Source organism: Aspergillus fumigatus, chromosome 1 (genome assembly GCF_000002655.1).
Source record: "Aspergillus fumigatus Af293 chromosome 1, whole genome shotgun sequence".
NCBI classification, from domain to species: Eukaryota; Fungi; Ascomycota; class Eurotiomycetes; order Eurotiales; family Aspergillaceae; genus Aspergillus; species Aspergillus fumigatus.
In genome coordinates, this window is record NC_007194.1 from 4,882,007 (window position 1) to 4,898,363 (window position 16,357).

General features: G+C 37.7%; 3 protein-coding genes across 3 annotated transcripts; 2 read left to right on the forward strand and 1 right to left on the reverse strand.

The window, feature by feature from the left end:
* Nucleotides 1-12,241: 12,241 nt before the first annotated feature.
* On the forward strand, nt 12,242-13,619 carry AFUA_1G17710 (Zn(II)2Cys6 transcription factor domain-containing protein; the record flags this gene model as incomplete). The annotated part of the gene is made up of 2 exons (XM_748044.1): nt 12,242-12,631; nt 12,720-13,619. 2 exons carry the CDS (start codon nt 12,242-12,244, stop codon nt 13,617-13,619), a joined length of 1,290 nt encoding a protein of 429 aa, XP_753137.1.
* A 441-nt stretch (nt 13,620-14,060) lies between these two features.
* Nucleotides 14,061-14,804, forward strand: AFUA_1G17720 (putative oxidoreductase; the record flags this gene model as incomplete). Its single annotated transcript, XM_748045.1, has 1 exon — nt 14,061-14,804. One exon carries the CDS (start codon nt 14,061-14,063, stop codon nt 14,802-14,804), a length of 744 nt encoding a protein of 247 aa, XP_753138.1.
* Nucleotides 14,805-14,900: 96 nt separating this feature from the next.
* Nucleotides 14,901-16,186, reverse strand: AFUA_1G17723 (putative aldose 1-epimerase family protein; the record flags this gene model as incomplete). Its single annotated transcript, XM_001481686.1, has 3 exons — nt 14,901-15,088; nt 15,142-15,723; nt 15,901-16,186. 3 exons carry the CDS (start codon nt 16,184-16,186, stop codon nt 14,901-14,903), a joined length of 1,056 nt encoding a protein of 351 aa, XP_001481736.1.
* Nucleotides 16,187-16,357: the final 171 nt, after the last annotated feature.

Below are 16,357 nucleotides of genomic sequence, written 5' to 3' on the forward strand. Positions count from 1 at the left end.
GTTTTTCCCTATTCATATAGATATACATGTCTAATTATATAAGAAATACTCGTAACTTAGACCTGTTTCTATTGAACAGTTTAGGTAGTCTAACTTTGACAGACTTAGCTGTAAGTCAACCTTCTAGTCACTAGATATATTCCTGAAGCTACTTAACTATACCTTTTAGCTCTTCTGTTAAAGGCTATAGCTGTTATTACTGTGTAGTAGGTGCCCAACTAATATTAGAGCTAGTGGGGATCTGTGGCGCACTTCCTGCTATAATATTTAATGTTAAGAGTCAATTAAACTTCCTAAAGCGATTCGTACTGTATGGTATTTAATTTGTTACACCCTGGGATCTGTCTCTGCTATTCTCTGCTAGTCTACTACTTTGGGAACAGGGCGATATAGTTCCTAGACTATATCTAGTACTTACCTAAGGCCTATCAACTAGATAGCCTGATAACATAGTGATACGATGACCTAACTGAGGGTTAAAGATAACTAAAGGTAACACAAGAATAATAACAGTAGAGATAGAAGCAAGGCCTATTAAGTACATATACTTAATAGTATAGAGTAGCTGACGAATCAGACTAGTGATCTTGTACTTAAGTGAATAATTAATATTAAACATGAGGAACTAAAACTAAGAGTGCTAGATACAACGTGAATGAGCGTCCTTATATCCCATAGTTCCTCCAGGTGGTAGTGGTGATAGATGGTATATTGGTAGGATGGTAGATGATTGTGATACCCTCCTATCATTAATCTTGTATACCCATCTACCACATCATGTGATAATGGTTTGTAGAGAAACACATTCAGTAAGCAACTACTGAACTGTATTTCTGCGGGAACCCGTCCAGATTAAGCATTTCTCCAGATCATGCCCTGATCACTCCGGGATTGACTAGTGATCATTGATCTTCGGGTTTCTGCCTGTCACATCCGCCTAGCACTAGCGCGGCTGTGCTGGTGTCGTAACACCTATCTAAAAAAATGTGATTAGACAGTAGTATAGATACTCTCTTTTATCCTAAATAAGGAAATAATATAAGGTGCAGGAAAAAGACTGTAAAGGATATAATTAATATAGTTATTTAGACTTTCTTCCTAGATTTAAATTATTAAACTACTAAAGCAAATATTACTATTCTTCCTATCTTCTAATTACACCTATAGAATTACTTTATCTTTAAGTCTGTCTATTCAGGCGGTCTCTTATACCTCTTATCTAACTCTTTCTTATTAAATTCTTATATAAGTTACCCTTATAGAACACTAGAGATAATTTACAATATAGTCACTAATAGCTCTTCTACTCTAGTCTAAGGATCTACTAAGAGATCTTCCTATGAAAATAACTTCACTAATTAGGGAAATACAGTAAGAAGGCTTCTAAATCCTTACTATATATCTAATTCAGTATTAGCTAATTAATATTATATTCCTTATTATCTCTAGATTCCTTTATAACATAAAGGATTCTAGGATTTATTATATATCTCCTTAGGTTAATAACCTACCTAATTACCTTCTAACTATCTAGCTAAGTACTACAGAGTCTTAGTTAATAATATAGGTAAGTAAAAGATCACTCTTAAGGTCCTGCCTGACTATAATCCTTAGCAGATAATAGCTCTATACAGACAGATATTTAGACACCTCCACTAAATTAACTACTATAGTATTAGTTAAGTTTAGGTTAGATTTATTAACCCTAATAAATAATATAAGCATCCCTATAATGGGCGTGAAAAGACAAAACTAAACTGGTGGCTAGATGGTGTCCCACACACATCACTATATTATCTTAGGACAGACAGTGAGTAATTAATACATATCTGCTAGCTAACTAAGCTAATTATTAATAGATTAGGTCACTCTCTTAGTCTATATTCTCCATATATCTAGGAAAGGGAAAACTATAATTAATAAGTTGCAGAAGGCTGCAGCTTATAAGATTCTAGTAGATAAATAAGAGATCCTAGACAAGATTATTATAATCTAAAGGGGTAAAGAGGAGGTAGAAAAGCAATATAATTATAGTGTATATCAAGTCTAAGGATCCCTATAGATATACTAAATTTTTCAGATGATATTAAGGCTACTGAGACCATAGATAAAGAGCTAAATTAAGAACTTATCTAAGTCTCCAGCTTAGTAAGTAATAGAGGATAAGGAAGATCTCCTGCAGGAAGCTTAGAAGACTAAACTAAAGAGATCTCTCTAACTAGTCCTTTAGCAGAATCCTTATTAGCTAGCTCCTATCTTTTAATATCTAAAATACTAGCTAACCTAATTTACTATAGTTGAAGCCCAGAAGGCTAAATTAAAAAGATCTATCTGTCTAATCCTTTTATAGAGTCTTTATAGAACTTTACACCTACCACCTATGCTTCTATCTCAGAAGCTCTGGCTGATGAAATATAGAATTATAGAAGCCAGTATTAAATACCACACCCAATAGCTTAATCAATAAGCTATAGAGCCCTGTTCAGGTAAGTCTGCTCTTCTCACCCTTAAAGCTATTATGCTAATTATCTTCCACCTCATGAGCAGCAACTATGCCTTGGCCGTCTATCATGGCCATACCCTAACAATCAATCTTCTAAACACACAATGCACTGCTACTAATTAATGCAGCCTATATAAATAGCATGCTACTCCTGCTACTCCTGCTACTAGTGTCTCATGACTTAATATAATAGCTCTAACCTAGTCTATTCTATAGCACTAAGTCTAAGTTCATCCTAGTAGATGCTTCCATCAAATTTAATATCTTATTTATATACCACTTCCTACAGTTTTCCTTACTAATCATAGCTAATTAAGAATAATAATAATAATAATAACTAGAACACTTTGTAGTATTAGAATTATTAATGCCTTCTATAAAAGCACCCTGGTATTATATAGTGCATGTTTTAGTTTTTAATCTTATTTCTTTTATCTAATAGTTAAAGCTCTAGTTATTAAGTACTTTTATTAGCTGTATCCTAGGAGGCACACTTTATCTAGAGCAACCCTTGGAATTTTACTTACTATATATACTGCCTAGAAGCACTACATGCTAATTTATAAGTAATTAAGCCTTTCTTAAGCTATAGATAATTATATTACTAGGATTATTATACTAGTAATCCTCCCACCTTGTAAGAGTATTATGTTTATATATTATTTATTATATACTCAGTATATATTACCTTCTTCTAATTCTAGCTAATTTAGGCTTGCTACTTGCTCTAATTATACCTACTTCTACTTTTATAGAATTCTTCCTAAATATAGAGTCTTATATTTAGGCAGCGTGAATTTAGAAAAGACTTCACTACTTAGAACCAGGTTTTTAGGAACATACACTAGCCCTAAGTAATATAAATATATGTAGAGGAGAAGGAACAGATATATAATTAGCTATATGCACTACTCTAATTTATACTAGTGTAGGATGAAGCCTATAAATACCACTAAATATTAAGAGGAAGTATCTTTGAAAATTAAGAAGAATAAATACTATAGAGCCTAAAGTCTTTAAAGCAAGCTAACCTATGTTTTTAGAGAATCCTATATCAACCCAGATGAATTGCTGAAGTAAATAGCTAAAAAATATAGAAGGGGGAACTTCTATATTAAGGTAGGTATTAATAAATATAAATATATAAAGTAATAGATAAATAGCAACAGTTACAATGCGGTATTTATAGTATTTACCTTTTAAAAGAGGTTAAGGACTAGGAGTTTATAAAGATAGGTATACAATAGCATATTTCTACTACTTACTAATAGCTAAGTAAAAGGATTAGTACTTACTTATAGTTAGTATATTATAAGTCCACTAAAGAGAACAAACCTACCTATACCTAGATACTTTTAGCTTATCCTTTTCTTGTAAAGCATACTTTATAAAGTTAATAGAGTTTAAAACTATTCTTACAAGACAGATCTCTAAGGGAATCTAGAGGATTAGATTTCGCAACGTGATATACAGATAAATGAACTATTTACTTAAAGGATTTGCTAGCTCTTATTTAATATCCTTCCTAATTACAAGGCTTTATCTTAAGTACTTAATCTATGTGTATCCTAGATTATAGTAATCCTACTATATCCCAGCCATCTTAGTTAGATCTTTTTTTTTAATTTCATTCAATCTTCTAGTAGATGGTGTTCATGGATTAATACCATAGGTTCTAAATCAAAGTACTTAGTAATTTTAAATTATAGGAAGGATCTATTTTCAGATCTTATAGGCAGCTCTATTATAATTTCTAGGCTCTGTCTTACAGTCTAAGTTTAATCAGGAATTCAGATATAGATATATTAGTACTTTAGGGGAGCCTAAGCTAAGCTCTAGGTTATGAGTAATAAAGTTAACACACCTAGCATACTTAGAGGTAAGTAGCTCTTATTAAGCACCTGTATTAGAAGGAGGAGTTAAGATAGCTATTAGCTAGTATAATATAGGTTAATACACTAGCTAAAGCAGAGTAAATAAAGTCCTTGTAGCTTTCTACTATTACTATTCTACTTTAACTTACTAGTATAGAAAGTTAGCTAGCCGCCAGTGTGGAGAGTATGATATATACTAGAAGGCGGTGAACTAATAACTTTTATATTTATTTAGAGTATATAGTCTGGCATTATAGCAGATAGATTAGTTATTAATTAGCCTTAACTAAGATTAGATCTTATTACTAGACAACCACACTGAATAATAACTATTTCCTACTAATGTGTTTCCTACTGAAAGTAGAAGCTATAGTTTTAACAAGCTATTATAAACTATAGCTAAGGACATTTATTAACTACTTCTAGTGCCTAGGACTAAGCGGCTTAATTATAGCACTAGGGAAATATAGCCTCTAAGTTACTAGTTATAAAAGGTGGATGAACAGGTAGTTTTAATCCTAGATGTTTAATACTCTTAATTTTAGTATTATAGAAATAATAGTATTATAGCATAATACTAGTATATATCTTTTCCTCTGTACTCTTTGCCCTACAGGCACTATTAATAAATATTAAGTTTGTCTCCTATTATAAGCTAAGACTTCTTTCTTATATTTATCTTTAGCTTTAATAACAAGGTCACAGTTAAACTTAGTGAAATAGAAAATTAAGTAGTGTACTATGTTTTAGTTGGTTCTAATAATATACTAATGTTTTTATTAAACAGACTAAAAATAAATATTAGTGATCAAGTTCAGATTCTAAAATGTGAACCATACCTTAACCTAGTTAAGCCTTATAGAGTTTGTTCTTCTATTAGAGAATTTAATACTAGATTTAATTAATATAATCCTAAGGATAAGAACAGCCTTATTATAACTCTAACTATTAAGTCTCTTAATCTATAATAGTTCTTTTGCAAATAGAGCCAACTATTATCTTATTATTATACTAGTATAGTCTTTGTGCTTAATCTAGGTAATAGAATAGATGCTTTTTTCTAAAATATATAGAGGAGCACCAGTGACCTAATTCCTAGCCTAGTGTCTACTCTAGTTCCAGGGTATGTTGCAGGATCCTTGAGCCCATTCCTTGCTGTTTCTAGTTCTCTTACTACTTCTACTACTTCTACTACTTCTACTACTTCTACTACTTCTACTGCTTCTACTGCTTCTACTGCTTCTACTAATACTTCTACTACTGTCTTAATATCTTCTACTACTTCTATTTCTTCTTCAGTTCCCCACCCTTGCTCTAAGGATATACTTGCCTTAAGTTCTACGCACCTTCCTTTAATTATAAGCCCAGTGAGGGTTATAACTATAACTAAAATGGTTAGTTATACTAGAATGGCTGACTAATTATCTATTAGATATTTAATCTTAACATCTGATTCTACTTTAGAGGGAAATTAGTTAATAGCAGCTCCCCTTAGTGCAAGCTTATTCACTCCCTTTACTATGATAGTGTTATTATAGATCATTATAAAACTTCCTTACTACTTACGCTGGTATGTTTATTTTTATTATTTTATTTTACTAGACCTGCCTATAGTATAGACCTTTATTCCCTTCCTTATATCTTCTATTACTACATACTATAAGATTTATAGGATATAATGATATAGTTGCAGACAGGTAATAAATAAAGATAGTTATTTCATTCTCCCTTAGGACGACATTATTTCCTAGAAATGTATTTCTTAATAAATGCTACTACTAGGTTATTCTTTAAGACCACCCCTTATCTCTGTCATAGACCCTTATTATTAACTATATAACTAGAGATATTCACTTTGCTGCCTGAAGCTGTGTACTTTCTTTTATGCTAAACTAGTTCTAAAATAAATAATTAATATACCTGCCATTGCTTTCATGCAGTTAGACCTACTTAAGTAGGTGGTTTAGGATTCTAAATATAAGTAAACCATCAAATTCCAGCTGCTGATAGGGAGTATAGAATAAGATCTTAAAAAAGTCAAGTTAAAATTCTGCCTGTTGATAAGTAACTATATATTATAAGTTTCTCTAACAGAAGTCTATATATATGTCATAAAATAATATTATGTACTTTAGCCTGGTGGAGTTTATACTTAGGAAGACTGTATAAAATTATATTATAACTAGGATAGTTATATTTTCAGCTATCTAGAAACTCATGCTATAGCTTATAGGTCACAAAGTACCTCTACAGTGTATCTTTGCAAGCATATATATACTTTTTAGCCCTAGGATAAATATTAATGTGACCAAGACATATAGGGCATTTAAGTCTAGTCTCACTCTTTGGCGAAGCAGGATTTTTAGTGATTATATTAATTAAAGGTCTATTAAAGCAGACTCTTCTCTGCAGTGCTCTTGGTATATTAAGATTATAAAGAGCCAGGTATAACTCTAGGGAATAGATCCAGTCCTCTATAAGTTCTGCATTGTTAATCTTGTCTATATCTCTATTCTTAAACTTAAGGTCTATAAGAGCCTTTCTCTCTGGCACAATATAGGAGATGTCTGGCTTAAAACTTATCAGGTTACCCTGGTAATTTTACTTAATAATATAATTACTAATATTCTTAAAAAACTCTATATACTCCTAGTTCTTAGCAGCCCTATACAGTTTCTTTCTTTCCAATCTAACTTTATTACTAGCTCTTTAAAACTCCCTGTATAGATCTATGCCGCGACTATTATATAACTAGTAGTATAGTGCGATTAACTCAGCCTGAATTATGTTGTGCTTGCCCTTTAGACTAATAAGCACCAGGTCCTTCTTAAGCTCTTGCTTTTACTGATTACTGAGATCTTATAGTGTGGACATGTTATATATTAAACTTAAATTAGTCATGAGCTTAATTAAAGCATCCCATGCAGGAGTCTCTATAAAGGCTAATTAGGTATTATCCTAGACCTGTATATAGTAGGCAAAGGTATTTGTCACACCCTGGGATCCGTCTCTGCTGTTCTCTGCTAGTCTACTACTTTGGGAACGGGGTGATATAGTCCCTAGACTATATCTGATACTTGCCTGAGGCCTATTGACTAGATAGCCTGATAACACAGTGATATAATGACCTAACTAAGGGTCAAAGATAACTAAAGGTAACATAAGAACAATAATAGTAGAGATAGAAGTAAGGCCTATTAAGTATGTATACTTAATAGTACAGAGTAGCTGACGAATCAGACTAGTGATCTTGTACTTAAGTGAATAATTAATATTAAATATAAGAAACTAAACTAAGAGTTCTAGATACAGTGTGAATAAATATCCTTATATCCCATAGTTCCTCCAGTTAGTATATCCGGTGGTATATCCTGGGTATGGTAGTGGTATATTATATACCTTAATAATGTTGTCTTGGCATACCATCTATATATTGTTTATCATGTAAGGTGCTCCTTATTAGTATGCTTTATTATATAAGTATTAATATTCAGTAAGCAACTACTAAACTGTATTTCTATGGGAACCTATCTAGATTAAGTATTTCTCTAGATTATGCCCTAATCACTCTGGGATTGACTGGTGATCATTGATCTTTAGGTTTCTGCCTGTCACATCCGCCTTGTGCTAGCGCGGCTGTGTCAGTGCCGTAACAGTATTACTTCTCTTATAACCTATAATAATATTATAGGAGTGTTTATTAAGATGTCCTGTAGACCTGTTAACTCTAGAAACTAATAGTAGATAAGAGGTATATATTACTTAATTTACTTACAGCTCCTTTCTAATATTTATAAAGAGACCTAGGACTCTTAAAACCTGCTAACCTACTAGTGGTAATCTTATATTCCTATGCTTAATCATACTGCAATGCTAGCATGAGATAAGTAATCTAGTATCCCTTAGAATCCTTTATAGCATAGCAGAATATCAGAATTTCCTTCACACTCTAAAGTAGATAGGGGTGCTGAGTTAATAGTTAGGAATATAGGTATAGAGCTAGATATCTCAAGGCCTTTTAATATACTAACTGGCAAAAGTATTATTAAGAATAGCATATTCTAGTATGTCCTAGATAACATAAAGGCTAAGATTATTATTCTACTTAGTATATGTGAAGACAGGTCTTTAAAAGGTTAGTAAGTTTTAAGCAGGGTAAGAACTAAAACTTATATAATACCCTTATTTCTCTTACTCTTATTTAACCTATACCTGACTTACATGAGAAGCATCTAATAATTTAAATCTTCTAGGTGCTTCACTATATAGAGTTTAATATCTTTCCACTTTAGTGTGTTGGGGCTTCTTATATACCTAGAAGATAAGATAAGCATTCTAGGACAGGCAGATATTAAAGTCATCATCTTTCACAGTGTGCTAAGCTATTATTAATATCATACTATAGTAAATCACACTTTACAGAAAGCCATAAGATAATAAGTACTATAGAGGAGATCCTTAATATTCACTGGCGGCTGAGTCTTTGCTCCTAAATTAAGCTTATACTTATTAGTAAGTATAGTGCATATAAGCTACTAATATCAGCTTGATCCTTATCTCTTAAATATTCACTTACTATTCATCTTACGCCTTAACATATAAGGAAAGAGACTATCTATTTCTTAGTACTAAAAGACTCTCTAATATCATATAAAAACTAAAAATCCTAACTAATACTTAATATTATAATTATTAAGATATCAGTAAAGAAATCCTTTAATTACTCTTAAGGTGATATTCCTTAGCTAGTAAACATAGTCTAGTAGTTAAAGTTCTAATATAAATCTAGGAATCTAAATTAGTAAGAGCTATATCTTTATTAGCAGTAAATTACTTCTGAAAATTTTACTTTATAAGATAGATATAGTTCTTAGTAGTTTTAGTAAGATTATTCTTAACCTTTAGCTTAGATTGCTAAACAAAGCTATTCTAGTTAATATTAGCCTTCTTTATTTTGCTTTAAGCTATTAGAACTAAATAAGACTATAAGTAGTTTAATTAAGATTAAATAATAAGAAATTAGAGTCTCTAAGCATATTAAGGAATGACATCTTAAGAATGAAGAGGAAAGCCTATTATAATTTTTTTCCCTTATCCTTAATAGTCTGCTTCTACTTATTAAAATTATAGTATATGCACTAGGCTTATCTTATAAGGAATATATATAAACTGCGCTAAGACAAAATAAGGAATAGTTAACTAGGTCTTATTAAGTGGTGATTTATAGTATGGAAAGGCCACAGTTTCTAGCGGAAAAGCCATGCATAATCATGTCCTTTCCATCGTCACCCAGACTTACTCCGTAGTAATTGAGACCCCACTCTGCCTGATCGATTCGCTAGTGAGAATCTTACTTCGGGCCGCAGTCTTATTGTACAACTAAACGGCCCTTCTACCTACATAATGTCCTCCGTAGCTTCAGGGTTGCACATTGGGGCGACCACGCCAACTCAATGTAAGTGCCCATCTCAATGTCTAAGGATATGCACCCGGACACCCTTTTAGCCGAATGCTGTGGCTTTGAAAGTGTCAGAGATACTCCTTACAATGGTAGTCCTTCGGCAGAGGCTGGTCTCAGTTAGTTGTATTTTCCATATCCCTCTTTGGGTACGAAACTGAGATGCAGTATATCACATAAGTCTAACCAATGGAAGTACTCTGTGCGTCGGATTTCTATCTAACTGAGCTGCGGCTTACAGAGAGCTTAGCGCCACAAGAATGAGATTGATAGTGGATCATCCAGACCGGCCAAAGAGAGCCTCGAGCTGCTCGGACGGGGTCATCGGGCAATGCCATTGTTTCATTGGTCTATTGCTGCACCTTGCGCATCGCCTCCAAACAATCCGAAACAATCAAGCTTGCCTAAGGCTCTCCAGCTAGGCTTACTTTGCGTATGTTCGCACGCACTGCCACTGATATCAAATACTACATAGTATAGAGACATCATATAGTGTCTGTATGGAATCAGCACTAGAGTATCAATATTGATTCGCCATAAGTATAGTTATTAAATTCTTGTATAGTACCTAGGGATACTAATATGAAGTTTAGTCTCGGTTCCCGCTGCTACAGCAGACTGCAGACTGTACCTACAATGTGGACTAAAATTTAAAATTAAATATATGTTACCACTCTCACCACCCCAGTTGCACGCACTACCTAAATAGCTAAATATAAATCATTATCTAGGATTGAATATTGAATTATTATCTTGGATATGTCAGTTTAGTATATTAGTTAGTGCTTTGTGACATGACGTACAGCTAGTGTCCAGTTTAGAGGACTTTGCAGGCGCTGTATGATTCAGTTGCACAGCCTAGGCACTTAGCAGGCCCTGCCCGCTACACCATATGCTCTGTAGTTAGGTTTTGAATTTCCATATAGTAAAATATTAGGGATTCAAAACCTCATGTATCAGAGATATCAATTATTCGAATTGCTATATAGTAAGGATTCAAATCACGTTATAGTATATACGAAGGCCAACATGCCTCTATAGGCAGAATAAATATATAGAGAAGGACAGAAGGTTATAGGGGAACCTGTCCACTATAATGTTTATTGAGAATACCGCATTTAATTACCCCTACTATACTCCATATGATAGTTTTTATCCCTAGTTCCCTACTACATGGTAAAACAAATCATTCGATATCCTTACTATCATACAGCGATTTGAATCCCTTCTACATGGTGATTTGAATCATTCGAATCCCTATTATATGGTGATTTGATATTGAATACCATGGATTTAATGTCCTAGATGATGATTGAAAATATGTGGAAGTAGTGGCAATAGGAAATACATGCACCGAACAGTAAAAAACATTAAAAGCCCACATTGCAATTACAGTCCACCCGTACAATGCTTTATTGTGGGGCACCCCTAAGGGATACTTCCTACTGTTTCATGCACTCAACCTGTTTTGGAATCACCACTGCAAACATCTTAGGTGACCATGTAGATACATGGAAACACCCTTGTTGAGCACTTGGAAATACAAGGATTAGTCTTCTTATCTAGTGATTACTACTTGATACTATTTATTGTGTCATCCTACTAGTCTTTCTGTCAGCTGCTAATCGACATAATCGTCACCTAAGTCCTAATTAGTCAACAGGCTCATCTGATCTACCCTGTCTCGTGGATCCTTTAAAAAATAGATACCAAGGTAGTATTTACTGTGCTTTGTATCCTTAGTATTCATAACTAAGACTGTTTTTGTTTGTCTTGGGCCGGGAAAGGGGGATGGAGAAGCCCATTACTAAATTGGCTATATATCTACATATATTGATATTCATATCCTACTATATAAGTTGAAATCAACACTATGTGACCATTTAATATTGATGCCATATGGCAATTTGATGTCAATACTGTATGGCAATTCGATATATGATGATCTGGTATACCAACTACGTATATGAGAATTTAATATCTGAGGTAGCTTACCCATTCTAATAAACTAGTACCCCTCTCCCACAGGATCTACCTTGATAGGCTGAAAAGTTGGTTCGCGGCGCAGACAACTTACATTTCCCTCCACAGCTACATGTTAGTATGTAACGTACTAGACTAAATTCACCAGGTTAATTTCTAAGAGGTATTCTTTAGAAAGAATGATTAGACAAGAGGGCAGGCATATTTGGTTCACCTAACAGTAAGAACATCAAACAGTTCCTAGCTCCTTTTATGCAATTAGCCCACAGGGATAATAAAGGTGTGTATGGAGTAGTACTCTCAAAATAGAAAAGCAAAGGCAGGAACAGGGTAACAGCCCGGGCCTTTGCGCCATTCTTTATAAGCCAAATTCCCAGGCACTAAGTTTATTTATTGAGCGGATACTTTATTGCTGCTAAGAAGATGATGAATAGTGAACGAAAGCTCCGTGCGGCATGCGACCGCTGCCATGAACTCAAGAACCAATGCACTCGCACTGGTGGGCCTGACAGTCGGTGTGACCGGTGTAAGAGGCTTGATATAGACTGTGTGTATAACACCAGTGCGCGCATGGGCCGCCCGCGAGTGTCGCGGCCGGGTTCTGAGAACCATAAAGGAGCATCCTCCACCAGACACTCAAAACGAGGTGCCGTCCAGGCCGGCAGCCAGTGCGGTGCTACTGCAGTGCCGCTTCCTGTTGATCATGTCGATCTAGCTTCGGCAGTACACGATAGATCTGGCGGTTCTGGATCAGATAGCTCCCGCAGTCTCGAACCAGTGCTAGGGCTTCTAGATCCTGTTCCCCTCTCCCAGGTAACGTTCATACACCCGCAGACCCTGCATGCAAGAACCGAAATGCTAAAGAATGTGATAAGTGATACCTAGTGACAATGCGATCTAGGACCTAGAGCTGTATTCCCCGGACTTTGCGCACCCGGCTCACGATGATCCAACAGGCGGACAGGGGCTCGGACGTGGACATGGGCACGCCCACCGGGAATATCATCAAGTGGAGAGCCTACAACAGAAATACAAGGAAGTGCCTGACTTCTCTGAATCCGACCTGGAGATGTCAGAAAAGGGAACAGCGCCTATTGTTAAGACTACCGGCGCAGATGAGCTCCTACGGCTGCAGTTTCACCTAAGCAATCTGTTAACAGGGGCGAGAGAATCGCCCACAAGGCATCAGCCGGCCATTGATGAGGTCATGATGGTCTGCAAAGAGCTGCTAGAGCTGCTCCCCATCTCAGCTCATTGCTCCTCTTCAGACTGCGGTACTACAAGTAAGAGTGGGATTGGGGCAGGACGGCCATTCACTCCAGCCAGCGTCAATGCTGGGCATCCTGATCCCTGCGACGGAATTGGCCAGCCAACTCAACGAGGAGGAGGGCCGTTCCACCCACTAAGGATAAACTACATTGCCTTCCTACAAGTCGCGACATCATACGCATACGCCTTGCAGCTGCTGGATCTTGCTGTGGATAATCTCATAAGCCGTGGTGGTAATCTGGCCCTCGTAAGCCTGGGTACCTTCAATCTTGCATCCCAGCCGGCCATGAGTACCTCGGTGGGTGCTTATATGATTTCGAGCATGGTCCATCAGCTGCGTGATGCTATTAGTGTCTTGACTCCTGAATATCAGCATCAGCAAAGGCCACCACCACCGCATGCATCATCACCAAATGGCCTTCGGGCGGCCGCTGCGACTGCGAACAATTCGATACATGTTGCGGTGGATATGATTTCTCAGAAGGAGACGTCTTTACTCGACAAATTGGCGCAGATAATGATTAAACCATAGTTATGATTTGGCTTTGGAATGTTTTACCATAGGGTGTAATGACTTTATACTCCCAATAACTAGGTTCAGACAGGCTTCGAAATTCTATTTCTCGTTATATTCTTGTGTGATTAAGTACCATGAACAAGTCTCTGAGGCCCTTATATGCCCTCCATTGTACGCCATTTTTACTGATGACTTTTTCCTGCCTGTGGAGAAATCAACAGAGCAATCTCACATCCTTCAACAGTAGAAGTCGCCGGTCCAGTAAATGCCTTGCCCCAGTAAGCCCGGAGGTTAAGTAAAACAGCACACACGGCGTCTTATTACAGGCACTCTTCTTTTAGAGTTCAAAAGGTAAGCCAGGCTGAACACACAATGCAGTATCCATCACAGCTCACCAATCTCTAATCCATTAACACCACCACCAGTAATACCCAACAAAACACAGGCCAGCCACAAATGAGCCCAGAAACGAAACCCGCCATCATCTGCCTTCACGGCCACGGCAGCAACGGGGAGATCTTCCAAGCTCAGTCCCAAAATCTTACGCGAGTCCTATCCCCCCGATTCCGTTTCGTCTTCCTCGACTCGCCCATCACAACGGCCCAAACTGGCGTCGGCGTGCCACCCTACTACGCACACATAAAGCCGTACAGACGGTGGCATCAGGACAGAAACACAATCGGGCTATTTGATGTCACAGCGGAAGATGTCGAGCGTGAACGCCGGGCTGTGCGGGATTCATTGAAGGATGTTATTGAGCGCGAGCGCCGAAATGGACCAGGGGCCGGGGTTGTCGGCGTTATGGGGTTTAGTCAGGGAACGAGGGTTGCGACGGCCGTTTGTCTTGACTCTGAGCTGGGGAGGGACATCAGGTTTGCGATTATGATTTGTGGGATTTGTCCTTCACTGGCGTTGAGTGCTGCTGAGACGCAGGTATCGCGGCCGCTGGATATTGTGCCTGTCCATGTTCAGGGGAGTGGTGATCCGTGGTTGGCCAAGGGGACGAGGTTGTCGAAACAGTATTTTAATCAAAGGCTCGCGACGGTGGTCAGGTTTAAAGGGAGGCATGAGATTCCGGTGACGACAAGCGATGTGCAGAATATTGCTGAGGTTATGGCGGAGTATTGGGAACAGAAGCGTGACACCGTGCTGGCTGTCGAGGTTGCGAGCGAGTTTGCGGCTAGAATGGTATCTGCCTAGAGAGACTGGTTTATAAATTGTAGTTTTATAGACACAGTTGCTTCTATATAACAGTATGTTTATATACAGCAATTATCAGGCCGATGGCTTCCGTGTTCATCTTCTTTCAACTGAGAACTTATACGTTGCAAATCGCGTATAGAGTCCGTCCATACCCCAAATGGTCTCTCTGTGTCTCCACTCCGGATGGTGCACTGCATCTGGCCAGTCTTGCATCTCTAGAGATATCGCTGCGTGTTGAGCGACTTTGCCTTGCCCTTGACCTTTCTTCAACCGCAACCCAGCTGTAGACAATGTCAGTTGCGACTCCAACCACTACAGAAGAATGTCATGTTACCCAAGTCACTGTTCCACGTGTGAACATGGAGAGCGTCCTGGTCCGTGTAAAGCTCCATGGTGACACCAGATGGCTTCGAGGAGAGGATTGCCACAGGTTCGTCTTCCTTGTCGCCCAACGGTTTATGGGAGAGCACGTAAGTCACATCAGATCCAGCATTACCCTTCTGAACCTCGTCGCCAATAAACTTATCCGCAGACCAAAAGTCAAACTCCTTCCCCTCCCTATTACTCTTCATATCGCCTGTCGGAATCCCCCACTCATCAACATCGAAACGCATCCCGGAAGAAGGAAGCCTCGGCCTATGATTAAGCACCGTACTATCACTAGCATCGCTGGTGCTGGCATTACCCCTAAACCCATCAAGATTAAAGAAAACTTGCTGACTAAAATTAATTGGGCCTGCCTTGAGCAACGGCGTAACCCCGAAGGCAATCCGCCACTCATACGGCGTAACCGTGTGCGTCACGCACGAGGCGAAGATCCCAGGGAACCCATTCCACCTGTTATCGAACAGCACGAATGTAATGCTGTTGCTGATATGCACTGCGATGTCCCAGGTCTGTCGGCCCCAGCCTTTATCTCCGCCGTTGAAGAGCGAGGTCGCGTTATTGAGCGTTTGCGGTTACGGGGTAGATTGTTCCGTCGACTGGGTAGCTGGAGTTGCTTAGGAAGCCAGCGTATCGTCCTGGTTGTTCGCGGAATCAGCTTATTCAACCGGCAAAAAAAGCAAGAGAGGATAAAGTCGATAACACGCACCTATAACCCCATTTAAATATGGATTTGACTGAAGGGACGGATAACCCCTCGCATAGTCCAAGCCGAGTAAAACATCGACCTCCTCGCCATGGGTATTATTCAGCCAGAGATTTGTAAGGGCTGCGCCATGGTTTGTAAAAGCCAGCCGAATGCCTTCGGATTGAATGATAAATTTGCCCTCTTCATTTGTTGGCCAGAGGGCTGTGAGTGCAGCGAATGGGCTGCCGCGGGTCCAGACGGACTTTACAGCGGCGAGGAGTCCGACTGAAAATTTCCAGAGGTTCATTGCTGCTCTGCAAATCAAATGTTAAGCTTCTGACCTTTTTCAGGATGACTCTATAGCTTATATTGTCTTTAATGCATGTGATTTGTTGCTGACCGGTGACTTTCTGCTCAGACGGCGGCATCCCCTCTAAATAACCCTAAGGTAGTCATCTAACGCTACGGATGTTATACC